This window comes from Hippocampus zosterae, chromosome 4, assembly GCF_025434085.1.
Source record: "Hippocampus zosterae strain Florida chromosome 4, ASM2543408v3, whole genome shotgun sequence".
Taxonomy (NCBI): domain Eukaryota; kingdom Metazoa; phylum Chordata; class Actinopteri; order Syngnathiformes; family Syngnathidae; genus Hippocampus; species Hippocampus zosterae.
In genome coordinates this window covers 27,356,572-27,384,337 of record NC_067454.1, presented here as the reverse complement: position 1 = coordinate 27,384,337, position 27,766 = coordinate 27,356,572, and the positions used below count along the sequence as shown (strand labels likewise).

Below are 27,766 nucleotides of genomic sequence, written 5' to 3'. Positions count from 1 at the left end.
AAGTGGTTGCCAGTCAATCACTGGGCAGACATAGAAAAACAACCATTCACACTCACAATCACTCACAAGAGTATGAAGACCCTGAGGTGGGCTCTCCTATCTCTGTGGTTGAAGTCACCGACCGATGTGGTTAAAAAGCTCCTCGGTGGCAAGACCCCAGGGGTGCATGAGATCCGCCCGGAGTTCCTCAAGGCTCTGGATGTTGTGGGGCTGTCTTGTTTGGACACGCCCCTGCAACATCTCAAGGTCATCGGGGAGAGTGCCTCTGGATTGGCAGACCGGGGTGGTGGTCCCTTTTTTTTTTTTAAAGGGGGACCGGAGGGTGTGCTCCGACTACAGGGGGATCACACTCCTCAGGCTCCCTGGTTAGCCCAATTCAGGGGTGCTGGTGAGGAGGGTCCATCGGGAAGTCGAGCCTCAGATTGAGGAGGAGCAGTGGGGTTTTCGTCTTCAGTGTTGTCTTCTCCTCCAAATTGAGAGGAGCCAGATGAGGTGGCTCAGGAATGTGATTACGATATCTCCTGAATGTCGCCCTGGTGAGGTGTTCCGGGCATGTCTCACCGTCAGGAGGCCCCGTGGATGACCAAGGACACGCTGGAGAGACTATGTCACCTAACTGGCCTGGGAACGGCTCAGGATCCCCTGGGAAGAGCTCGAAGAAGTGGCTAGGGAGAGAGAAGTCTGGGCTTCTCTGCTAAATCTGCTGCCCCCGCAACCCGACCCAGGATAAGCGGTAGAAAATGGATGGCTGGATGGAACTTGGATTGCCGAAAGCAATTATTTTGCCTGCCGACTAGTCAAAGAAAACGGTCGGAATAAATCGAGAAACCTGATCATATATAAATCGCAGCATATCACACCATCAAGCAGCTGCTCTTGAATAATCATCATCACTCTTTAATAGCCTGGATTCTTTTAGGTCTATACAAACTAAAAATAAAGGCAATTAAGATGCTAGCACATTCAGTTTTGATTAAACCTTTCATCTTGTACCAGCATTGCTGACACAATTAATACGTGTCGTTTATAAACGATGTTGCAACTTAAATTGAAGACGATAATGTGGCCTGCAGATTTTTAGCTGTAAATGTTTAGTATAGGGGCGGAATGGTGGCAGACTGGTTAACACGATCAGCGGAGCAGAAAATGGATGGATGGATGAATGTTTAGTGTATTTTAAAATGGAACCAAAAAGTACTGTATACACTTGACTACCAATAGTCTACAAGTATTTACAAATACAAAAAGAAATACATGTAAACATACTTCAGTCTTCTCAGCTATCAAGTTAGATTTCATTAACTATAAGCTTGGCGAGGATACTGGGAAATTCAATGTGGGCAATGTTTCTCCTCTTGAAAGACATTTTTTGTCCTGCAGTTAAACAGACTTGAATGCGCACCTTGGACACATCAGATTATCTTCTACATCTCTCTTTAAGACTCTCTATTGAGATTCTTGACATTTGTAAATAATACATCACAGGCCATGCTTCATTTTAGAAAGCATTACACTCATGCTTGGACCTGTCAGACAGGCAAACATATGCGTCCTGATGGTGATGGCAGCAATGTAAGCAACACATGGAAAGCAGTGTGATTCTGACATGTGGCTGGGTTCTTATTCTGTTTCATCACAAAACTGAACCATTATCAACTCAATTACCACAAAATGGGGAGAATTCCACCGCGTCACATTAAGACATAGAACGTGAAGTGACATTTTTTTTTCAAAAATCCGTCTGTCCTAAGGCAGCCCAAAACGTTAAATCCAATCCAAAATATGACTGCATACCATCATTTACGATTGTAGTTATGGTAGGTACTCAGCATACTGATAACTTAAAAAAAAAATCTAATTCACAGCCGAAATGTGCTTCTCTTCAAAAGCCTGTGGGATTTCTTCTCAACGGGGATGAATTACAGTGGGGATGGAAGACCCTTTACGCATTGCAAACCTTGTGACTACCTCATACTGAGTGTGCATGTTGCCGATCATGGTTTGCTGGCGCGTACATGCATTTTGGGATGCGGTGTGCAAAAGCAGTGCTTTTAGCCGAGCTGATTTAGTTAAAGCCGAGTGTGGCTGTGATCAGTGCCAGGGCCAAGTGAGGCAGGAGGGAGCTGTGAGGAAAACGTTTGGGGGATAAAGGAGAAGAGGGAGAGTTTAATAACTTACCGGAGATCTGGGGCTGGATGCCTGACTGGTCATTGGAGCTGAGCAATTGGGCCTGAATAATCTCCACCACACGCTTGAAACGTCGGCTGGGACCTGATGATGAAGCAAATTATTCTTATAACATTTGAAACGTCATCAACGACACCCAGGGAGGAGTATGTCACGCTCTTGATTGGAATCCAGCCAGACTGAAGTGGAACATGATCTGTAGCGTTTTCTTGATTTCAAGCAAGGATTGGTTTCTTCAAATACAGGGTGTTCCAAAAGTCTTGGTCACATTTGAAGTCCCCATAACTCCTTAACTATCTTAACTATGAATGGTAGTAAAATAAAAGTTGTGCCGTTTTAAAGCTAATTACCTTAAATTTTTCGTAAGGCTATTGATTTTTGAATTTCTTTTCAGACCCATTAATGGCATTCACTCAACCAGAAAAGGCGTTTTGTGTGCTTGAATTTGCAAAAACTGAATCATGGACTGTTGTTCAACATGCATTTTGCAGATAATTCGGAAAAGAGCCACCAGAGAGGAAGTCCGTCGTGAGATGGCGTGGTAAATTCAAAACGGATGAGTGCTTATGCTTTAAGTTGAAGGCACGAATAACAGAAGCTGTTGCAACCAATGACAATGCAATGCTGGGACGCGTTTGGCAAGAATTGGCTTGATGTTATTTTTGGTTATTTTGACTTCAAAAATGGCGCCGCGAGAGTGGCTGCCTTTCCAGCAGCTCCTATTTTTTTGTTGTTCTACTTCTTCCTTTCATAACTTTGCTGCTGTGAATCTGGAATTTCTCCATTGCGAGACTAATAAAGGTTTTCTTAATCTTAATTCTTAATCTTAATCTTAATGTGTGTCGTGTGACCAATGGTGCTCACATTGAACGTCTTTGAACGTTCCATGTAAAAATTGAGATTACAAGCTTTCTGAATTTACCAGATGTTTTTTTATATTTTTAATAGTTTCCGAGATATTCAATGTCAGAATGTGCCCAAGACCTTTGGAACACTCTTGTACTTTGGGTTTCTTTTCAGATGACAACACGTTCCCATTCTTCCTACTGAATTAGAGTGTTCAGGAAAGCAAACATAGACTTTTTGGCGGGACTGCAGGAAGAAACTGAAGTATCTGGATCCCCAGTGGTCAAATATCATATGTGTACATGAGAAATAAAACGATGATTCTTCTTGTTCCTCCAAGTGTTTAGAGAGAAGATGGCTATAGAGTTACAGGTTACCCACCGCTATGCTGGAGGCTAACTATTTTCCTGTATGAGGATACCATCAATGTGCAGGAGCAAGTCTATTTGTGAGAATACAACAGAGTAGGATATAATAGTATAGAATCATCCATCCATCTATTATCCAAGTGTCACCTGTGAGCTGTAAACAATGCCAGCTGTGTTCTGGCAGCAAGCGGCATACACCCTGAACCGAACTGAATTGCAGGGCACACATAGACAAACAAACATTCGTGCTCACAATCAAACCTAGGTACAATTTAGAGTGCTCCATAAACCTGCAATACATGTTTTTGGAATATGGGAGGAAACTGGACTATCAGTAGAAAACCCACCCAGCCGCGGGGCGAACATGCAAACGTCACCGGAATCACTCTGAGGCAGACATGCTAACCAGTCGAACACCCACATTGTGTTCTTCCGTAATAACAGTTGTCCATTGAATTTAAAATTAACTCTGTAGAAATTTTAGGTGCTCAATATTTCAAATGATAGATACAAAGGTCTCTCAAATATTTTAAAGCATATTTGTGAACTAAATTTAGTTGACTGAACAATAATTTTCACTTCATTAATGATATGTACTGTATTTTCTTTTGAGTGCAAAGGTTATTTGGCATGCAGTTAATTTAATGGACAGTCACTGCATCATAAAATAGTGTGCAGTGTGCTATATAGTTGACCTGAGAGCAGTGTGAAGGTGACAGAGTAGATGCCATTCTCCTTTGTGGCACAGGTACTCTCTGAGTAGGTGATGTCCACCTGGAACTTCACAGGTTTCTGGAAAACTGTTGGACCAGCCGTGCACTTGTACTCAGCCCGAAAGCTAGTTTGGGATATGACACTGTGGCTCAGGCTGGGTATCTGAAAAGGAGAGAAGACCATTTCTGCATCAGTGAAGCAGATGTAACGGTAGCATAAAGCAAAAAGAAGGGCATAGAAGACTTGGCATCCTATTTTCTTGCTGGGTGCAAGTCTAGCGCAAAGCGCAGTCTAACTGCGCATGAGTGGCGTTTTCTTTGTCGTGGTATTTTGCTAGACTTTGCCCTGGTAGAAACAAAGCAATTGCGCCTAAGTGTACCATTGTCGGATGGAAGTACACTTTTGCCGGCCAATCCTCATGGCATCCTTCATTGACATCAAATTCAGGGTGGACGTAGCGCACACCCGAGTAAGCCAAGCCTGACTGAGCCACGCAACTTTGGGCTCTAACGACACTGGCATTTGTTCTACATAATCAAAAATATGTTCATATTTTCTTCTACTTTCTCAAAGTACATACCCCATCTATCCCAACAAGATGCCCCTTTAACATGCATACTACTCGATTGATAAACGTACACCAAATATCGAAACGTCAATGGGGGGGGGGGGGGGGGATTCCAAGGTTGTTAAGGGTTGTTAAGCAAACCACGATCAGCCTTGATCAAATACAACAAAATCGCGGTTGACCATCTCCCCTGCACAATAGACCTCCTTTTAAAATGTTGTCTACTTTTGAAACCAAATTTGCAGATGTATTGGAGGCGAGGCAGAAATGCATAATGAGGCACAGAGCATCGAGCAAATCCACAAACACACTCAACTAGACCATTGTCCCTGCATGAAAAAGATGTCAAGTGCGGCCTACTTTTTGTTATCAAATGATCCGATGAGTCCAGGTTGAGGCAAATTCATGCGCCAGAATGCCCAAATGGGCACAACATGGTCCCAAACACGAAAGACGAGACTTGAAAATGAAGTGAGGGACGTTTTTTGACGCTGAGTGCACGGGGGCCAGTCTACCAAGATAGGGGACCTTTAATTTAAAATACCCTGTGGTGTTTTCCAGGGTCAACGATGAAGAGCAAGACATGTAAGGCCCAATGGTGATGTGTTTGTGAAATGAAAATATGCCACATAGGAAAAGCAGTCAAACAAAGCTAGTCCCTCCAATTCCAGGCATAGTGTTTTCAGACATAGTTTTGTTACGAGTTTGGTAATGTGATGACATTCTCAATGTACATATATTTAGTTAACTTTAATGCATATAAAAGATCCCCTCCAAATGTATTTGTTCTGTAGACAAAAACATTTTGTAAATCCCTGAAACATTCTAGCAGATTTTTGGGATCTTTTTCTGTACTTTCTGGCAATTCCCAGTGTGGCCTTCCTATTACACGTGAAGATTGATTTGGATTTTCTGGTGTAGTTTCTGTATAATTGTTCATGAATTCTTCTAACAAAACAGATGGTTGTAACCTGCGGAGGTTGTTGTTATTCTTGATGTCACTAACAATTGTTGTTTTGGGGCCTCACACATTTCTGACATCAGCAGCTACTATATTTACTTTCCTGCTTTGATTTGTCAAAGTCTGCTACTTTGTGCGCAAGTGGTTTTTTTCTGTCTTTTGGGCATTCCACATCGCTGTATTGTGCCAGGGTTCTGATTGATCTTCACATCAGCTTCACCACTGTGCGTCATGTTAGTTACACCTCTAACTTGTGGATTCAAACCAAACGTGCCATCTTCTTAAGCAAAGACTCTCATGCAATTACCCGGAAATAAAAGCTGAAGTGCGTTTCAGGAGGGTTCATCGAGAAAAGACAATGAAAGAGACCTACAGAGAGGAAAGCGTGGACGATGTCTGCCTTTATGGAGCTCAGAGGTTTGTCTTTGATCACAATGAAGATCTGCTCCTCCTTCTCCAGGTTGATGAAGTTCCCAAACCATGACTTTTTTGCAAGTCTACAGAGGAATTAGACAGATGAGATCAAAAGTGAAACTTTAAAAACAGATCTCATCAATAACCTTACGCTCCTGCAGGTATTACTTTTTGAAACCACTTTTTCATGAAAAATCAATTTTCATTATTTGCTTCAATTTATCGAAGACATTGAAAACTACCCACCACATATAGTCAGAAATACTTTAAAAAAGTATTCATTGTTAATTTACCCCCCCCCCCCCCACCCCAAAAAAAAAAAAAACAAATAACAAAAACAGAAAACCATTCTCTCAAGCAGTTTGTGATCCTGGAGAATCCTAAAATGTACTGCTGTGTTACTCACTCTGGAGAAGAGTCCGGGGTGAGACTGGACATGTCCTCCTGTGTGGGCACTGCACATGCAAGAACTTGGTCAGTCGACATTTGAGTGTGTGTGCTTGTGTGTGTGTATACATATCTGTTTAAAGAGCTTTTTTTCCAAAATGCGATGAAAGGATGAAATATGTTTTGTGGCCAAATGGCTTGAGATGTTGCACTGTTAAACATGTTCAGACTGAACCAACAAATTGATTTATCTATCCATTTTTTTTTACAGTTTTCCTGATTGGGGGCACATGTACAGTATGCTGGAGGGTATCCCGGCTGACTTTGAGAGGCAGAGCAACACCCTGAACTGGTTACCTACTAATTAGAGGGGACATACAGAATAGACAGACAATTCACACCAAAGGACAATTTAGAGTGGTCAGTGAACACAACATCTGTGTTTTTGGAATGTGGGGAGAAAACCCACAAAATAACTGTGAGAATATGGAAATTCCACATAGCAATTTAAATTCACAACCTCTGAACTATGAGGCATATGTGCTAACTAGTTAACATACCGCTCAATTGATTTAACACCCCAAAAATTACGAGCTGTCTATTTCGCAGATCTGGGTAAGTGTAATTTTTTTCTCAAAGTAATCCAAAATGAGTGTTTGTGATGTGGAAAGAGCCTTATCATTTGTATTGCAACAGTCTTTTGATGCATGATCACCAACCATGGCTGTTATTTTGTCATGTACAATGTGTGTTAACAACACATTGTGAAAATGACTTGGCGGCAGTGATAAGCGAGTTGCTAATTAATCATCTCAGACAATCACATCTCAGTTTTTATCCATAGATTAGGTCTGTAGATAAAGAAAAAGTTACTTTTTACCACCATGCCATCCACTGTATATCTTACCATGTCATATCACTGTGTTTAAATTTTGGGTTGCATTTAGTGTTAGCTCAGTAACTTGTTTTTACTGTTTCACAAAACTATGGTACCCATATGGTTGGCCAGTCTCAAGATGTCAATCCTCCACTCTAACTTTACCTTGCATTTTCCTGCGATGGAAACGAGGGGAGCCCAGGAAGCTGTTCTTGATGGAGTTGAGGCGCGTCCTCCAGGGCATGCCCCCGATCGAGGGGCTGGGTGGAGGTGTTGGGCTAGGTGTGCCAGTTGGGCTATCCTTTGGCGTATGCACCGGGGTGCCTTTGGGAGTGGGGAGAGGGCTTCCTCTGGGGGAAGGATGGGGGGTAACCTGCGAGTTGGGGAAAGATTTGCCATTGTGGTCAGGGTGCAGGTGGTGGCGCCGCAGGGGTGACATAGGAGGCACGGGAGACAGGGGGATGGAGAGCTTTGGGGGGACGGTAAGCGGGGGGTGGCGCCTCACATGGGGGCTGTTCGGGTTGCAGGGTGCTAAAGGCTGGCTGGGTGTAGAGGGCTCAGACTTGGGGTTGGAGGAAGTCTGGGCCGTGTTGGGAAGTGGGTTGGACCTGGTAGTCAGCAGAGGCTTCGCAGACACTTTGGGCTTGGCAGGGAGGGTCTGCGTGCGTGGGTGCATGAGGGGAGACCCCCTCTTGGGTTGGAAGGAGTTGGGTGTGCGAGCGCCCACCCCATTAAGGCGGACCTCTAGTGAATGGGTGGGGCTGCAATTGGGGGACTGACACAGGTCTGGGGACTGGGGTGGGATGAAAAAACGCCTGTTGGGCTGTGATTTGTCATGCACCAGTAAACATGACAGCAGAGTCAGCCAAGAGAAAGTGCGGCATCGCCATGGCCCGATAAAAGTTCATTCCCATAAATAAAACACAGCAGGAAATGGCAAAAAAAGCGTGTGGTGAGAAGTGGAGCAGGCAGGAAGTGGTGAGAGTGCAAGAAAGAAAGAAAAAAAAACAGAACATGCGATTAGCAAAGTGTTTATGAGCCAATCAGTAGGCAGCAGTGGAGCATTCATGATGCATTAACAGCGGAGATGCACCGAAATCAAAACAGCTGACCTGGGTTTCCACTCACTTTGACATACAATGGCCACTTTTATGTATTTATATCACTCTCGGAACTGCCGGGTCAAAATTAACCCAAATTAGGTCAAAATAACAATGGACGGATCCAACTTTTGCGTTTACTTTTGGGTCGAATGAATAAACCACAAAACGACCCAACTTTTTGTGTTGTTTGTGTTTGTGTGTTCAATGAATGACTCACAAAGTTGGGTCGATCTGTCCTCTTTTTTTTTAACTCAATTTTTGGTTATTTTTTTATTCAACTTTTTTCGTGTTAGATCTCTACTATCTTTACAATCATTTTTTAACAGCACTTTTAATCAGAATTACCAAGCATCACATCCCTCATAATAATTTCAACACAGGATGAGTTCAAAATGGCCTCATTTCTATTTGCCCTCCACTCGTTCTTGATCTATGCCAATGTGGTCGTCACATGACAGCCAATCACTTATTTGGATTTTTTTCACCCGAAGGTCCACCACAGCAATCCAAGCCAGATATATCGGTGCATCCCCTAACCAAGAGCAAGTGAACCAGTTGAAAACTGACAAAGCTTAACCCTCCACCCAAGACAGCAGATCACATGCATTGCTGTGGATACGCAAGGCTGTGTAATGAGTGACCTCATCAAAATAGCGAAAATCCACAGCTGAACAAACTGTAGCAGCTCCAGTCAGACATAACCATCCAGTTTGTTCTTGTGGCAATAAAACATGTTTGACAACCACTTGACCACAAATGGTATTTCACAGTCTTCAAGTGCATGTCTGTGCATGTGAAAATGAAATAAAATAAATACTGTATTTTCCGCACTATAGGGTGCACCTAAAAGCATTAAATTTTCTCAAACCTGCCTTATAATCCGATGCATCTTAAATATGGATCAATATTCTGATTTCTTGGACGTGGTATTTTAAATGTTCTGTAAAGCGTTTTGTTACAGCTGCAGCGGTAGCAAAAGCGCAATATAAATAAAGCTGTATTGTATTGTATTGCTTTTAGCGTACCTCCATCTACTGGATGCATAACGCAACCTCAGCCACTATTGCAGCTTCTATTCTATGCGCCTTATGCGGTGCGCAGTTTTAAAATAGGTCATTCATTGAAGGCGCGCCTTATTCTCCGAAACGCCTTATATTGCGGAAAATACGGTAATCCTTTTAATGTAAACTCCGCATGCAGCATATAAACACAGCGACCCTCTGATGCTGGGAAAGTGCTGCCTCCACGCGTGAGCCACATCAGTATGCTCCAGCCTATGGCAGCGCGCTCATGCGGATTGTGTTCGTTCCAATTACAAATACTTTACATATTTTGCAGAAATGACTAATAAACAATCAAGAGCAGGACACAAGCATTCTCTTTTTTGGGGGTGGGAGGGGTGGGGTTTCACTAATTTGTCGAATTGCAGAAAATGACTATAAATATGCAGCATTTTTCATTTTTGACAGTGTGGTTTCACAGTACTTTTCTACAACCAGTACTGTAACTCTAATTTGGAATTCATTTCAAAGACAGCAACGTATCCAAGCCCAGAGGTAGCAATTCAATCCCAAATCCATTCATTAGACAAGAACAGGGGTGTCCAAACTCGGTCGTCATGAGCTGTTGCCCTGCCCGTTTTCATTCTCTCCAAAGCTACAATACACCTTATTCAAATGATCATGACTGTTATCAACTTTCCTCAGAGTTTTCTGAACTGGAGCTGTACATTTTCCACCCTTGCACGGTGAGTGTCTACATGGTGTGTCCAATTAAAACATGCAAAGACTACAAAGCGATTGTTTGTGTTGAATTAGTTTCAGCAGACAGTGTGTCCATTGTTGTGACTTAGATGCAGATCAGATCATGTTTTATGTGCATTTTATGCAGAAATCCAGGTAGTTCCAAAGCGTTTGCACACTTTTTTTTCCAACAGTATATTAAATAAAAAAAAAAAAGACACGACTAAAATTCACGACTGCAAGAAACTTCACGTCTACCAATCCAATAGATAATGACAGTGCCGTTTCATTATAAACATCTATTGAGTTAGCAACGAGGGAAACACATTACCGGTAATTAAAATCAAATAATCCCGGATGATGTGGATGCAACGAGTAATCATTCGGTACATTCTGCCGGGGTAAACCCTTTTGGATTGTGGTTTTTCGGTTTTGCAATTCATTTTGCATTGACGTCTTGCTTTAGTGTGTGTCTGTATTTTTTGTGTGCATCCGCAGGCAGAAGAAAAAAATGTCCCCTGTGAGGTAATATCCAGTCACTGTTGCGCTTTCGCCCACTCAGAGTTGTAACTGTAATCTGGTTTCAAAGTGCAGCTCACAGTCATGGTAAAACAGAAAACATGGGCACTCACATGAGCGGAAGAGTCTACAGATGCACTGACTTCTTTCAAAAATCAAATGTGGAATAATTTCAGTTTCACCGCTGAATGTAACAGTGACAAAGTGTAAACTCTTGACGTACTTTCTATTGCCTGCAACACGTGTTGCACGCAATGATCTTCAGATATAGTACATGCAAAAATGTAACCCATAATACAATAACCAAGTATCGCTCTTGTCTCTGTATGTTTATTTATAATTTTATCTGTGGTTTTATTGTTTTGCTATTGATTGTAAAGTGTCCTTGAGTGTTGTGAAAGGCGCTATTATTATTATTGCAAGTCGCGACTTTGCAACAATAGGAGCATTCAGTTCCCATAGTGACAGTTGAGAACCACTACTTTTCAGTACTTGACTCTCACATGTAAACAATTTGTCAAGGAATAACAGGCAATTTACGATTCGAAAGAGTCGCTTTTAAATAACGGTATCCTTGAAATAAATTACATTATTCTGTGGGGATTTAAAGATAACGGCAATGTAGTGACATTAAAATGACACAATTGTTGTCGTCATGTTACGAGATTAGAAGCAGCACATCTGTTCCAATGGCCAGATTGTTTTCCAGTTGTGCTGTTCAGGCACCCTCTGGTGGTTAGTTTATTAGTGCAGCTTTGAATTGGCTGTCGGCCACCTTTCGTTGAAAACCAACACTAATTGCGAGATGAAGGGGAACGTGACACGTTTGAGTTCCTCCACAGTTTGACTCAATTCACAATCTCTGCGCCCCCTCCGAGAGTCGTCACCTTACCGTGGTGGAGGGGTTTGTGTGTCCCAATGATCCTAGAAGCTAAGTTGTCTGGGGCTTTATGCCCCTGGCAGGGTCACCCATGGCAAACAGGTTCTAGGTGAGGGGCCAGACAAAGCACGGCTCAAAGACCCCTATGATGAATGAAATAAATTGATCTAGGTTTCCCTTGCCCAGACGTGGGTCACCCCGGCCCCCCTCTGGAGCCAGGCCTGGAGGTGGGTCTCGTTGGCAAGCGCCTGGTGGCCGGGCCTACACCCATGGGGCCCGGTCGGGCACAGCCCGAAGAGGCAACGTGGGTCCCCCTTCCCATGGGCTCACCACCCATGAGAGGGGCCAAAGGGGTCGGGTGCTATGTGAGCTGGGCGGCAGCCAAAGGCGGGGACCCTGGCGGTCCGATCCTCGGCTGCAGAAGCTAGCTCTTGGGACATGGAATGTCACCTCTCTGGCAGGGAAGGAGCCCGAGCTGGTGTGTGAGGCAGAGAATTTCCGACTGGTTATAGTCGGACTTGCCTCCACACACAGCCTGGGTTCTGGTACCAGTTCTCTCGAGAGGGGTTGGACTCTCTTCCACTCTGGAGTTGCTCACGGTGAGAGGCGCAGAGCAGGTGTGGGCATACTCATTGCACCCCGGCTCAGTGCCTGTACATTGGGGTTCACACCGGTAGACGAGAGGGTTGCCTCCCTCCGCCTTCGGGTGGGTGGACGGGTCCTGACTGTTGTTTGTGCATATGCACCAAACAGCAGCTCAGCATACCCACCCTTTTTGGAGTCCTTGGAGGGTGTGCTGGAGAGTAGTCCTGCTGGGGGACTCCCTTGTTCTGCTGGGGGACTTCAATACTCACGTGGGCAATGACAGTGAGACCTGGAGGGGCGTGATTGGGAGGAACGGCCCCCCCCGATCTGAACCCGAGTGGTGTTTTGTTATTGGACTTCTGTGCTCATCACGGATTGTCCATAACGAACACCTTGTTCAAACATAAGGGTGTCCATATGTGCACTTGGCACCAGGACACCCTAGGTCGCAGTTCGATGATCGACTTTGTTGTTGTATCATCGGATTTGCGGCCGCTTGTTCTGGACACTCGGTTGAAGAGACGGGCGGAGCTGTCAACTGATCACCACCTGGTGGTGAGTAGGCTCCGATGGTGGGGGAAGATGCCGGTCCGTCCTGGCAGACCCAAACGTATAGTGAGGGTTTGTTGGGAGCGTCTGGCGGAATCTCCTGTCAGAAGGAGTTTCAACTCCCACCTCCGACAGAGTTTTTCCCATGTTCCGGGGGAGGCGGGGGACATTGAGCCCGAGTGGACCGTGTTCCGTGCCTCTATTGTTGAGGCGGCCAATCTGAGTTGTGGCCGTAAGGTGGTTGGTGCCTGTCGTGGCGGCAACCCCCGTACTCGCTGGTGGACACCAGCAGTAAGGGATGCCGTCAAGCTGAAGAAGGAGTCCTATCGAGCCTTTATGGCCTGTGGGACCACAGAGGCAGCTGACGGGTATCGACTGGCCAAGCGGACCGCGGCTTCGGTGGTCGCCGAGGCAAAAACCTGAGCGTGGGAAGAGTTCGGTGAGGCCATGGAAGCCGACTTCCGGACGGCTTCGAGGAAATTCTGGTCCACCATCCGACGTCTCAGGAGGGGGAAGCAGTGCACCACTAACACTGTGTACAGTGGGGATGGGGCGCTGCTGACTTCGACTCGGGACGTTGTGAACCGGTGGGCAGAGTACTTCGAAGACCTCCTCAACTCCACCAACACGCCTTCCTTGGAGGAAGCAGAGCCTGGGGACTCTGAGGTGGGCTCTCCTATCTCTGTGGTTGAAGTCACCGATGTGGTTAAAAAGCTCCTCGGTGGCAAGGCCGCAGGGGTGGATGAGATCCGCCCGGAGTTCCTCAAGGCTCTGGATAATGTGGGGCTGTCCTGGTTGACACGCCTCTGCAACATCGTGTGGTCAACAGGGAGAGTGCCTCTGGATTGGCAGACCGAGGTGGTAGTCCCTCTTTTTAAAAAGGGGGACCGGAGGGTGTGTTCCAACTACAGAGGGATCACACTCCTCAGCCTCCCTGGTAAGGTCTATTCAGGGGTGCTGGAGAGGAGGGTCCGTCGGGAAGTCGAGCCTCAGATTGAGGAGGAGCAGTGTGGTTTTCGTCCCGGCCGTGGAACAGTGGACCAGCTCTACACCCTTAGCAGGGTCCTTGAGGGTATGTGGGAATTCGCCCAACCAGTCTACATGTGTTTTGTGGACTTGGAGAAGGCGTTTGACCGTGTCCCTCGGGGAGTTCTGTGGGGGGTGCTTCGTGGGTATGGGGTACCGAACCCCCTGATACGGGCTGTTCGGTCACTGTACCACCGATGTCAGAGTTTGGTTCGCATTGCTGGCAGTAAGTCGGAATCGTTTCCAGTGGGGGTAGGACTCCGCCAAGGCTGCCCTTTGTCGCAGATTCTGTTCATAACCTTTATGGACAGAATTTCTAGGCGCAGCCGAAGCGTTGATGGGTCCGTTTTGGGGGCCTCAGTATTGCATCCCTGCTTTTTGCAGATGATGTGGTGCTGTTGGCTCCTTCAAACGGGGCTCTCCAGCTCTCATTGGAGCGTTTCACAGCCGAGTGTGAAGCGGTTGGGATGAAAATCAGCACCTCCAAATCTGAAACCATGGTCCTCAGTCGGAAAAGGGTGGAGTGCCCCCTCCGGGTCGGGGAGGAGATCTTGCCCCAAGGGGAGGAGTTCAAGTATCTTGGGGTCTTGTTCACGAGTGGGGGTAGGAGGGAGCGGGAGATCGACAGGCGGATCGGTGCAGCGTCTGCTGTGATGCGGACGTTGTATCGGTCTGTCGTGGTTCAGCGTGATTAAGCGGTTCAGAAAATGGATGGATGGATGGATTCCCTAATCCTCACTAGTGTCGTGGGGGGTGCTGGAGCCTATCCCAGCTGTCTTCGGGCAGCAGGCGAGGGACACCCTGAACCGGTTGCCAGCCAATCGCAGGGCACACAGAGACGAACAACCATGCGCGCTCACACTCATACCTAGGGACAATTTAGTGTGTTCAATCAGCCTGCTATGCATGTTTTTGGAACGTGGGAGGAAACTGGAGTGCCCGGAGAAAACCCACGCGGGCCCAAGGAGGACATGCAGACTCCACACAGCGAGGCCGGAGCTGGAATAGAACCCGGTACCACTGCACTGGGAAGTCAACGTGCTAACCACTGGACTACCAGGCTGCCTACTGTAGGACTAAATACTCAATAAAAAAGATTTGCACAATTATGTATTCAAATACAAAACATGCTTCGTTAATAAAATATCACCAGTGCTCATGATAAAACCAATGGTGGATCCCATTCAAATGCTAAAGTGAAAGAAAACATGGTGTTTGGGAGTGTCACACCATCAAATAGAGAATATTCAGACACGAACACTGTGTAAATAATTCCACTCCAAGGCAAAAATTCTTGTGAAAAACAAGTGTTAGTAATCGAGGTAAATCGCAACTTCTGTTCTCATTCACTCCATCCATGCACGGCACCTCACTGCCAACAAGAGGCCAAAATGCAAAGGAACACCTGAAATTTATTTTTAGCGTTGCTAAATTGCTATTATTTAAGTATATTCTTATCTGACTTAATGACTAATTAATTTTATTAATAGTTATATTACATTATAGTTTTATTTAACGACTGCAAGAATAAAAATAGAATAGCATGTTGAAGGTGCAGAAATGATTAGGCATGAGGCTATGATTACATGCCCTGTGTATTTGGTACTTGACTTTTAGTAATTACATAAATACTTAGTTAAGCATCACTAAATTGTTTATTATTGTGAAACAGGTCTCAATAAAAATAATCTGGATTATTATTTTTTTCATAATTTATGTGAGGTTTGTGTGGTGATATTGTCTTTTGACATTTGGATATTGTCACATTCCTCATATTCAGTGCACTACAAAATGCAAGATATACTGACAAGCGGGGTAAAAAGGTAATTCTGACGGAGAAAACGTTGTTCTCTTGATGTGCTAAACATACATCGAAAATTATGGTCCAAAATACCGTTACGTGTACCATCCTGTACCATTTGAGGCTTTTGTTGTTTGATGACAAATTATACAATAAAAGGCGGAAGCAACTTACATCTTTTTAGAAATCTGACCTGTCACACAGGTTGATGATGGACAGTGTCATTTAGGAGCTGGCGATGAGTGTCTTACATACAATAAAGTATCTGCATGTGTGTGCACACCATGGCATGGCAGCGTAGCAAGCCAGTGAGGCTGCACTGAAGGAAACCAATCGGTATCAAGGATAGACGCTTACCCTTGGACTGCTGAGTGGACTGATGGACAGACCGGAGGACGCTCCGCTGATTGACCGTGACCTACACACATATGCACAAAACAATGAAAGTCAGCTGGCATTAATTATTCAATTCAGTAAGACAGAGAACACAAATAAATAGGCAGAAAGCGCACTTGTAGGTATTAAGAGAAGCCAGATGCCACAGCATTAAAAAAAAAACATATATATGGTTCGAATCCCAATTGGGGCCAAAAAATGAGCACATAACACCATCCAGTGTGGGTCCTTGGGCAAGATCCTTCACGCTAATGCCTATCTCATACAATGATGAGAGACAATAAAATGAATGACATGCCGTCTTAGACGTCGCCCGGCCAAACAAGGTCTGCGTCAGGTGCTGGGGAACCAGAGCACCTTGATGAAAAATGGGCTACTGGAACAAAGCGGAGATGGGCGAAATGCGATAACATGGCTCTGTTGGAATCCTACTACTCAAGCAACCCTAGTCAGAGGGGTTACATGCAGATAATCTGGGCTAAATGGTTACTTCGAAACCCACAGTCACGGTTGACCACGAAACAACTAGTAGCTCAGTGTTCCAACATCCACAAATGGCAACTTGAGATTGATGAGGTACAACGCAGGTTCCATGGTGAAGGGCCTCAGGCTGCCAGATCAGAGGAAGAGGTCATAACAGAGATTGGGAGGCGAGCCCCAATGAATGCAGATGATGAGATCGGGAGGCCAGCCCCAATGAACTGCTGAGTGAGGCAGCAACTGACCTGAAAGCTAAAATCATGGCGAGAATGAAAGCTGGACAACCTAGAAACCGATTACAACGGCTATGTGAAGTACCACCTGAAAGTCTCATGGAAAGTGTGAATGCAGCACTGAGGGCGATCCCTACCGTAACGATCACGGAAACCAATGAGCTGATATACGCTTCAGCATCAGTGATCCTTGAGATGCTTGGCTATAAGAGCAACCATGGAAGCCATGAGATACGTTACCCACCATGGAAAAGACGGTTGGAGGTTAAGATCAAGGCGGCTCGGAAAGATGTGAGTCAATTGACGGAGGCCCAGAAAAGGCCGATACCCGAGAGGTACATCCAGATGACCTGAAGCACTTGGAACTGCCAAACAAAGGCTCCAAGCCTTGTCCAGCCGCCTAAAGCGGCACACGAAAGAGAATGAGGCCAGACGAATAAACAGGCTGTTCGCAACACAACCTGCGAAAGTGTACGCTCAGTGGCAGGGTCCTAACAACAGAGCGGACCCACCAAGACTGGAAACTGAAAGGTACTGGAAAGGCATATGGGAGAAGGCACATAACAGCAGTGCACAATGGCTGGTGACCCAGAAAGAGGAGCACAGCAACGTTCCTGAACACAACCCAGTTACCATAACAGTGGCAGACATACATGAAAGAGTCTCAGATATGAAGAACAGGACAGCACCAGGCCCGGACATGGTCCACACCTACTGGCTAAAGAAACTCACAGCACTCCATGAGCGCCTAGCAGTATAAATGAACCAGCTGCTGAGGGATGGGACTCACCCAGAATGGCTAACCGAAGGGCGAAAGATCCTGATCATGAAGGATCCCTCGAAGGGTGCAGTCCCATCCAACTATCGGCCAATAACCTGTCTCTCCACAACATAGAAGCTCATGTCAGGCATCATTGCGGCTAAAATAAGTGGACACATGGATCAATACATGAACGAAGCACAGAAGGGCATTGGTAGAGATACCAGAGGAGCCAAACATCAGCTCCTGGTTGACAGAACAGTCGCACAAGACTGCAGGTCCCGACGTACCAACCTGTGCACAGCCTGGATTGATTACAAGAAAGCCTATGACTCGATGCCACATACATTGATCACTGAATGCTTGGAGTTGTATAAGGTGAACAGGACCCTAAGAGCCTTCGTTGCGAACTCGATGAGGATGTGGAAAACCACACTTGAAGCCAATGGCAAACCACTTACCAAAGTGTCCATCAAATGATATAGTATATATATTTATTTTTAAACGCTGTGACGTCTGGCTTTTCTTAATATGTACAAGTGTGCTGGAGAGAGCCTGGAAGGTAAAGGTGACAGTCGTGCCTGTGGTGGTTAGGGCACTCTGGGCAAATTGGATGAGTGGTTGCAACAGATAGAGGGAACAACATCGGACATCTCAGTCCAGAAAGGCACAGTGTTGGAAAGAGCAAGGATACTGCGCAGAATCCTCAAGCTTCCTGGCCTCTGGTAGAGGACCCGAGCTGAATGTGGAACGGACACCACCCGATATCTCTCTCTCTCTCTCTCTCTCTCTCTCTCTCATAGAGAGAGAGAGAGAGAGATATTGATAATTAATCATATATATATATATATATATATATATATATATATATGATTAATTATCAATAACTCAGGACAGATAAGATATTTAACACTTTTTTTCTTTCTTTTATATATATATATACTTTTCACTTCCAATAAAGCCAAATTGTCCATGAGCAGTTAAATCTGCAATTCTTCAACGACGTCAGGAGAGCAGTGTCTGTCTCAATGTACATTGACGATCTACAATCACTAATATCACTATTTATACATTTTGATGCACTTCGTTGCGAATGCGCGCAGAGATTGTCATCCATCCATCCATCATCTACCGCTTACCCGTTGCCGGGTCGCGGGGGCAACAGCTTTAGCAGGGAAGCCCAGACTTCCCTCTCCCTAGCTACTTCTTCCAGCTCTCCCCGGGGGATCCCGAGTCGTTCCCAGGCAAGCTGGGTGACATAGTCTCTCCAGCGTGTCCTGGGTCTTCCTCGGGGTCTCCTCCCGGTGGGACATGACCGGAACACCTCACCGGGGAGGCGCTCAGGAGGCATCCGAATCAGATGCCCAAGCCACCTCATCTGGCTCCTCTCGATGTGGAGGAGAAGCGGCTCGACTCTGAGCCCCTCCCGGATGACTGAGCTTCTCACCTTATCTCTAAGGGAGAGCCCGGACACCCTGCGGAGAAAACTCATTTCAGCCGCTTGTATCCGGGATCTCGTTCTTTCGGTCACGACCCATAGCTCGTGACCATAGGTGAGGGTTGGGACGTAGATCGACCGGTAAATTGAGAGCTTCGCCCTTTGGCTCAGCTCCTTCTTCACCACGACAGACCGGTACAACGTCCGCATCACAGCAGACGCTGCACCGATCCGCCTGTCGATCTCCCTCTCCCTCCTACCCCCACTCGTGAACAAGACACCAAGATACTTGAACTCCTCCACTTGGGGTAAGATCTCCTCCCCGACCCGGAGGGGGCACTCCACCCTTTTCCGACTGAGGACCATGGTTTCAGATTTGGAGGTGCTGATTTTCATCCCAACCGCTTCACACTCGGCTGCGAAACGCTCCAGTGAGAGTTGGAGAGCCCCGTTTGAAGGAGCCAACAGCACCACATCATCTGCAAAAAGCAGGGATGTAAAACTGAGGCCCCCAAAACGGACCCCCTCAACGCTTCGGCTGCGCCTAGAAATTCTGTCCATAAAGGTTATGAACAGAATCGGCGACAAAGGGCAGCCTTGGCGGAGTCCTACCTCCACTGGAAACGATTCCGACTTACTGCCGGCAATGCGAACCAAACTCTGACATCGGTGGTATAGTGACCGAACAGCCCGTATCAGGGGGTTCGGTACCCCATACCCATGAAGCACCCCCCACAGAACTCCCCGAGGGACACGGTCAAACGCCTTCTCCAAGTCCACAAAACACATGTAGACTGGTTGGGCGAATTCCCACATACCCTCAAGGACCCTGCTAAGGGTGTAGAGATGGTCCACTGTTCCACGGCCGGGACGAAAACCACACTGCTCCTCCTCAATCTGAGGCTCGACTTCCTGACGGACCCTCCTCTCCAGCACCCCTGAATAGACCTTACCAGGGAGGCTGAGGAGTGTGATCCCTCTGTAGTTGGAACACACCCTCCGGTCCCCCTTTTTAAAAAGAGGGACTACCACCCCGGTCTGCCATTCCAGAGGCACTCTCCCTGTTGACCACGCGATGTTGCAGAGGCGTGTCAACCAGGACAGCCCCACAACATCCAGAGCCTTGAGGAACTCCGGGCGGATCTCATCCACCCCTGGGGCCTTGCCACCGAGGAGCTTTTTAACAACATCGGTGACTTCAACCACAGAGATAGGAGAGCCCACCTCAGAGTCCCCAGGCTCTGCTTCCTCCAAGGAAGGCGTGTTGGTGGAGTTGAGGAGGTCTTCGAAGTACCCTGCCCACCGGTTCACAACGTCCCGAGTCGAAGTCAGCAGTGCCCCATCCCCACTGTACACAGTGTTAGTGGTGCACTGCTTCCCCCTCCTGAGACGTCGGATGGTGGACCAGAATTTCCTCGAAGCCGTCCGGAAGTCGGCTTCCATGGCCTCACCGAACTCTTCCCACGCTCGGGTTTTTGCCTCGGCGACAACCGAAGCCGCGGTCCGCTTGGCCAGTCGATACCCGTCAGCTGCCTCTGGGGTCCCACAGGCCATAAAGGCTCGATAGGACTCCTTCTTCAGCTTGACGGCATCCCTTACTGCTGGTGTCCACCAGCGAGTACGGGGATTGCCGCCACGACAGGCACCAACCACCTTACGGCCACAACTCAGATTGGCCGCCTCAACAATAGAGGCACGGAACATGGTCCACTCGGGCTCAATGTCCCCTGCCTCCCCCGGAACATGGGAAAAGCTCTGTCGGAGGTGGGAGTTGAAACTCCTTCTGACAGGGGATTCCGCCAGACGCTCCCAACAAACCCTCACTATACGTTTGGGTCTGCCAGGACGGACCGGCATCTTCCCCCACCATCGGAGCCTACTAACCACCAGGTGGTGATCAGTTGACAGCTCCGCCCCTCTCTTCACACGAGTGTCCAGAACATGCGGCCGCAAATCCGATGATACAACTACAAAGTCGATCATCGAACTGCGGCCTAGGGTGTCCTGGTGCCAAGTGCACATATGGACACCCTAATGTTTGAACAAGGTGTTCGTTATGGACAATCCGTGACAAGCACAGAAGTCCAATAACAAAACACCACTCGGGTTTTGATCGGGGGGGGCCGTTCCTCCCGAACACGCCCCTCCAGGTATCACTGTCATTGCCCACGTGAGCATTGAAGTCCCCCAGCAGGAGTACTCTCCAGCACACCCTCCAAGGACTCCAAAAAGGGTGGGTATGCTGAGCTGCTGTTTGGTGCATATGCACAAACAACAGTCAGGACCCGTCCACCCACCCGAAGGCGGAGGGAGGCAACCCTCTCGTCTACCGGTGTGAACCCCAATGTACAGGCACTGAGCCGGGGGGCAATGAGTATGCCCACACCTGCTCTGCGCCTCTCACCGTGAGCAACTCCAGAGTGGAAGAGAGTCCAACCCCTCTCGAGAGAACTGGTACCAGAACCCAGGCTGTGTGTGGAGGCAAGTCCGACTATATCCAGTCGGAAATTCTCTGCCTCACATACCAGCTCGGGCTCCTTCCCTGCCAGAGAGGTGACATTCCATGTCCCAAGAGCTAGCTTCTGCAGCCGAGGATCGGACCGCCAGGGTCCCCGCGTTTGGCTGCCGCCCAGCTCACATTGCACCCGACCCCTTTGGCCCCTCTCATGGGTGGTGAGCCCATGGGAAGGGGGACCCACGTTGCCTCTTCGGGTAGTGCCCGGCCGGGCCCCATGGGTGTAAGCCCGGCCACCAGGCGCCTGCCAACGAGCCCCACCTCCAGGCCTGGCTCCAGAGGGGGGCCCCGGTGACCCGCGTCCGGGCAAGGGAAACTGAGATCCATTAATTTTACTCATCAGAAGGGGTCTTTTGAGCCGTGCTTTGTCTGGCCCCACACCTAGAACCTGTTTGCCATGGGTGACCCTGCCAGGGGCATAAAGCCCCAGTCAACTTAGCTTCTAGGATCATTGGGACACACAAACCCCTCCACCACGGTAAGGTGACGACTCACGGAGGGGGGAAACAAAAACATTTTATATATATATATATATATGTATATATATATATATATATATAAAATCCTCATCTCACCTCTCGGGTGGTGTCCGTCCCTCATTCAGCTCGGGTCCTCTACCAGAGGCCAGGAAGCTTGAGGGTTCTGCGCAGTATCCTTGCTGTTCCCAGCACTGCACATTTCTGGACTGAGATGTCCGATGTTGTTCCAGGGATCTGTTGCAACCACTCATCTAGTTTGGGGGTCACTGCCCCGAGTGCTCCGACCACCACAGGCACGACTGTCACCTTTACCTTCCAGGCTCTCTCCAGCTCCTCTCTGAGCCCTTGGTATTTCTCGAGTTTCTCATGTTCCTTCTTCCTGATGTTTGCATCACTTGGGACCGCTACATCCACTACAACGGCTTTCCTCTGCCCTTTATCTATGATCACGATATCTGGTTGGTTCGCCATTACCATCTTGTCAGTCTGGATCTGGAAGTCCCACAGGATCTTCGCTCTGTCATTCTCCACCACCTTCGGAGGTGTTTCCCATTTTGACCTTGGGGTTTCCAGTCCATACTCCGCACAGATGTTTCGGTAGACTATGCCAACCACCTGGTTATGGCGTTCCATGTAGGCTTTCCCTGCCAGCATCTTACACCCTGCAGTTATGTGTTGGATCGTCTCAGGTGCCTCTTTGCACAACCTACACCTTGGGTCTTGTCTGGTGTGGTATATCTGGGTCTCGATGGCTCTGGTGCTCAAGGCCTGTTCCTGAGCAGCCAGGATGAGTGCCTCTGTGCTGTCCTTCAGGCCAGCCCTCTCTAGCCACTGATAGGACTTCTTGAGATCAGCCACTTCAGTTATGGTCCGGTGGTACATCCCGTGCAGGGGCTTGTCCTCCCATGATGGTCCCTCTTCCAGCGCCTCATCTTCTGTTCCCCATTGTCTGAGACATTCTCTGAGTACGTCATCCGTTGGAGCCTTCTCCTTGATGTATTCATGGAGCTTGGATGTTTCATCCTGGACAGTGGCTCTCACACTCACTAGTCCCCGGCCTCCTTCCTTTCGGCTTGCGTACAGTCTCAGGGTGCTGGATTTGGGATGGAACCCTCCATGCATGGTTAGGAGCTTTCGGGTCTTAACGTCCGTGGTCTGAATCTCTTCCTTTGGCCACCTTATTATTCCTGCAGGGTATCTGATCACTGGCAGGGCATAGCTGTTTATTGCCCGGGTCTTATTCTTGACATTGAGCTGGCTTCTTAGGACTTGCCTCACTCGCTGGAGGTATTTGGCCGTAGCCACTTTCCTTGTTGCCAGTTCGAGGTTGCCATTGGCTTGTGGTATACCAAGGTACTTGTCGCTGTCCTCAATGTCTGCTATTGTTCCTTCTGGGAGTGAGACTCCTTCAGTGCGGACTACCTTTCCTCTCTGAGTCACCATCCGACTACATTTCTCAAGCCCGAATGACATCCCGATGTCGCTGCAGTAGATCCTGGTTGTGTGGATCAGGGAATCTATGTCCCTTTCGCTCTTAGCATACAGCTTTATGTCATCCATGTAGAGGAGGTGACTGATTGTAGCTCCATTTCTGAGGCGGTATCCATAGCCTGTCTTGGTGATTACTTGGCTTAGGGGGTTCAGTCCTATGCAGAACAGCAGTGGGGAGAGTGCATCACCTTGGTATATGCCACATTTGATGGACACTTGGGTAAGTGGCTTGCCATTGGCTTCAAGTGTGGTTTTCCACATCCTCATCGAGTTCGCAACGAAGGCTCTTAGGGTCCTGTTCACCTTATACAACTCCAAGCATTCAGTGATCCATGTATGTGGCATCGAGTCATAGGCTTTCTTGTAATCAATCCAAGCTGTGCACAGGTTGGTACGTCGGGAGCTGCAGTCGTGTGCGACTGTTCTGTCAACCAGGAGTTGATGTTTGGCTCCTCTAGTATCTCCACCAATGCCCTTCTGTGCTTCGCTCATGTATTGATCCATGTGTCCACTTATCTTAGCCGCAATGATGCCTGACATGAGCTTCCATGTTGTGGAGAGACAGGTTATTGGCCGATAGTTGGATGGAACTGCACCCTTCGAGGGATCCTTCATGATCAGGATCGTTCGCCCTTCGGTTAGCCATTCTGGGTGAGTCCCATCCCTGTTGTTGTTGTTGTTGTCGACCCCACCCGTGCCCCGACATTGGGGGACCGGGCCCTCACTCCGTCTCCCGGATCCCCAGACCCCCCTCCGCCGCCCAGCGGGCGAGCAGGGCCGCCACTCCGCTTGGGTTTCGCCAGAGGTCCTCCGGAGTCAGTGTGGTGGGTATGTTTGTGCAGGTGAACAGGTGTTGTGTGTCGTGCACTTGCGTGCCGCATAGCGCACAGAGTGGTGTTGGGTGTGTGTCCGGTGTAATGTTGTGTAGGTAGGAGTGGAGGGCTGGTGATTTGTTGGTTCGGAGTTGTGCTAGGAGTTGTCTGGTTCTGTGTGGTAGGTCTTGCTCTGATGGGTCTATTTCTGGTGCTGGTGCATGTATTACTTTGTTGTGTTGTCTGGTGTCCAAGTGTGTTTGTACAAAGTGGGTGTGTATGTCTTTCATGTTCTGCTTTATGGTGTCGTTGTTGGTGTCCTGTGGTGCTGTGTCTTTGTTGTGTGTGTAGTTGTTGTTGTGGAAGATTGTTTGTTTCTTTTGTCTGGGTGGTGGTGGTTGTTGAGTGAGTGGGTGTAGTGGGTGGGTTGGGTGTTGGGATTTTTGTCTGATTTGCGATGCGTGTAGTTTTAGATGGGTGTTCAGTGGGAGAGTTTTTGTTTCCTCATGCAAATGTTGTATGTTTGTGTCTTGTGTGCATCCTGTTGCTATTCTGAGTGCTGTGTTCTGTGTGGTCTGGAGTTTTGTCTTGTTTGTGTCCGATAGTGTTGGTGACCATATAGTGTTTGCGTATTCGAGGCGTGTGAGTGTGGTTGCTTTGTATGTGGTGAGTATAGTTTCTTTGGATTTTCCCCAGTGAGTGGTTGTTAAGGCTTTAAGTATTTTGTTTGATTGCTTGGCGCGGGTTAGAGTGTGTTGTGTGTGTTTTGAGAAGGTGAGTTTGGGGTCCCATGTTAATCCCAGTATTTTGGGTTCGCGGACTGTGGGGGGTTAGAGTGTGTTGTGTGTGTTTTGAGAAGGTGAGTTTGGGGTCCCATGTTAATCCCAGTATTTTGGGTTCGCGGACTGTGGGTAGGGTGGTGTTATCTATTTGTAAAGTGAGCCTGTTGCTGTATTCTGCCGGATCCGGTGTGAACAGAGTGGTGGTGGTTTTGTCTGCGTTGAGTGTGAGTTGGTTCTGTTTTGTCCAGTTGTATATGTCGTGGAGATATTTTTGTACTTGTTGTTGTGCCTGTTGTGGTTTGACATGTGTGGATAGAATGGTGATGTCGTCTGCATATGTAACTGTGTGTACATTTGGAGGTGGTTGTGGTAAGTCTGCCATGTATATGTTGAATAGTGTTGGTGAAAGTACTCCCCCCTGTGGTACCCCCGTTTTCGTGTTTCTGTGTTCTGATGTTTCCCCCCGGTATTGAGTGTATTGTCTGCGTCCCCTTATATAGTTGAAGATGTATTTGATGATGATGTTTGGGGTGTTAGTGTTGTTGAGTTTGTTTGTGAGTGTGTGTAGGTTTACCGTGTCAAAGGCTTTGGACATGTCTAGGGCTATGGCAACTGTTCGTTGTGGTGGTTTTTGTTGATTGAAACCTGTGGCTATGATGTTGTGTATGTGGTGTAGTGCTGTGGTTGTGGAGTGTTGTTTTCGGAAGCCGTGTTGGTGAGAGGGTAGTTGAGTGTTGTTGGTAATGAAGGGTAGTGTTACCTTTTCCATTGTTTTGGCTATTGGGCTGAGTAGTGCTATTGGTCTGTAGGATGGGCCGAGTGCGTGGTTTTTGTTGGGTTTTGGTATTGGGATTATTTTTGCAGTCTTCCATATTGCGGGGATGGTGTTGGTGTTGAGTGATGTGTTGTAAGTGTGTGTGAGTAGTGTTATTGCTTTGGGGCCTAGGTGTTTCAGATGTCTGATGTTTATGTTGTCTGGGCCTGTGGAGTTGTTGTTTTTGGAGCGTTGTAGTGCTTGTTTGACTTGTTGTTCTGTGATGGTTATGGGCGTGGTGTTGAGTTTTCGTATTTTGCGTTGTAGTTGTCTGTATGTTCTGTTGGTTTTGTGTTGTATTATGTTGGTGAATTGTTTGTTGAATGCTCGTGCTTTCTGTTTGTTGGATATTGCCGTGTGTTGTCCGAACTGTATTGTGGTGTTTTCTGGTGCTTTTTGTTCTTTGTTTGATAGTCTTGTTACTGTGTTCCAGAGTATGTATTGTTTGTGTCTGTGGTTCCATGCATCCGTTAAGTGTTCTTTCCATAGCTCTTGTTTGTGTTTTTGGATTTGTGTGTCTATTTCTTTGTTTAGGTCTGTGATGCGTGGGTCTTGGTGGTTTTGTTGTCTGATGTCGTTTCTTTGGCTGATGAGTGTTCTGATGTGTTGTGGTAGGAGAAGTGATTTGCTTTTTATTTTTCCGTGGGGTATGTGGTGTTTGTCTGCTGTAAGTATGAGGTTTGTGAGCATGGTGTTGGCTGTGTGGATGTTGTCAGGTATGGTTAAGTTCTCCAGTGCTGATTCTATTTCAGAGGTGTATCCTTCCCAGTCTGCTTTCCTGTAATTTGTGTAAGTTTGAAGGTGTTGTTGTAGGCGGAAAGGAGCACGCGTGTTGTGTGTGATTTTGATAGGAAGGTGGTCTGAACTGAGTGCGTGTATTGTGGTCCATGTTGTTCTGTTTGTGATGCTGTTGCTGGCTGTTGTGATGTCCGGTGATGTTGGTTGTTGGTTGATGTTTGTAGGTTTTCTGGTAGGTGTGTTTGCGTTTAGAGTGATTTGTTGGGAGTTCTGTAGTATGTCTGCAATGAGGGTGCCTCTGTGGTCGTCGTAGGGAGAGTGCCATTGTGTTGAGTGAGCGTTGATGTCTGCGGTTAGAATGGTGTTGTTCAGCGAGTTTATGTATTGGAAGGTGTTGGTGATGTCTGTGTCTTCTGTGGCGTGGTCTGGTCGGGTGGTATCTCTGGGGGGTATATACATGTTGCATATGTGTAGTCTTTTGTGGTTGGTTATGTGAATCTTTACGGTTTGAATTTCTGTAGTGTTGGTGTTAATGTTGTTGGGGATGTTCATGGGAGTGAAAGTGACTGATTTGTGAATGTATGTGAGCAGTCCTCCTCCTCCCTTGTGTTCTCTGTCTTTCCTAATGCTGGTGTAGTTGGTGAGACGAGGTGTGTTGTGTTGTTTTTCTAGTTTGGTTTCTTGTATGGTGATGATGTCTGCGTGCTGTTGTAAGGCGAGTTCTTCTAGTTCTGTTTTCTTGTTTTGGATGCCGTTGATGTTTATTTGTAGTATGGTCAGTGTGTGTTTGTTGTTTTTGTTGGTGGGTGTTGTTCTTTGTGGGTTGTTCGGGGGTTGTGGTGTTGGGGTGTTTGTTGTTTGCGTGTGTGTTCTGCATGTCCACGTGTTTGTGTATTGGCGGGTGGTGATGCCGGAGCAATGTCTGTGTATCCAGTGTGGGTGTGTTGAGTTGCATCTGAGTGAGGTTTGTCTGCGTGTGATGATTCTATTGCAGCTATTGCAGGTCCAGGTTTGGGGGGGTGGTCTTGTGTTTGTTGTATCTCTGTTGGAGTTGTCTGTCCGTGTTGCGTTTGAGGGTAGTGTTGGTGAGGCGAGTGTGTTGTTTTGGTCTGTTTGTGCTCTGCTGCCTGTTGGTGTCCTACGAGGTGTTGTTGTTCGTGGTGGTGTTTTGGGATGTAGTCTGCATTTCCATGTTATGTTGTATTGTCTAGTGTTTATGTTTGTGCAATGTTTGTGTACCCAGTGTGGTGTGTGGTGGTTGCATCTGAAGGATGTCTGTCTTCTTGTAATCTGTTGTGTGC

At 47.3% G+C, this 27,766-nt stretch overlaps 1 protein-coding gene and 1 long non-coding RNA gene across 10 annotated transcripts in view; one reads left to right on the top strand and one right to left on the bottom strand.

The window, feature by feature from the left end:
* Positions 1-27,766, bottom strand: part of LOC127599714 (serine/threonine-protein kinase BRSK2-like) — a 122,781-nt gene that overhangs the window by 5,520 nt on the left and 89,495 nt on the right. For 5 of the 9 annotated variants that reach the window (XM_052063880.1, XM_052063882.1, XM_052063881.1 and 2 more), the window contains 6 exons: positions 15,885-15,945; positions 7,488-8,145; positions 6,465-6,513; positions 6,018-6,141; positions 4,097-4,277; positions 2,179-2,271 (listed from right to left, as the gene is read on the bottom strand). In XM_052063880.1, coding sequence (XP_051919840.1) covers positions 2,179-2,271; positions 4,097-4,277; positions 6,018-6,141; positions 6,465-6,513; positions 7,488-8,145; positions 15,885-15,945 — 1,166 coding nt within the window. The remainder of the gene's footprint in view (positions 1-2,178; positions 2,272-4,096; positions 4,278-6,017; positions 6,142-6,464; positions 6,514-7,487; positions 8,146-15,884; positions 15,946-27,766) is intronic. The other 4 variants (XM_052063885.1, XM_052063886.1, XM_052063887.1 and 1 more) reach the window with 1 other exon arrangement.
* Positions 44-15,518, top strand: LOC127599842 (uncharacterized). The gene is made up of 2 exons (XR_007962193.1): positions 44-283; positions 13,559-15,518. It is a non-coding gene; the product is annotated as an uncharacterized LOC127599842 (long non-coding RNA).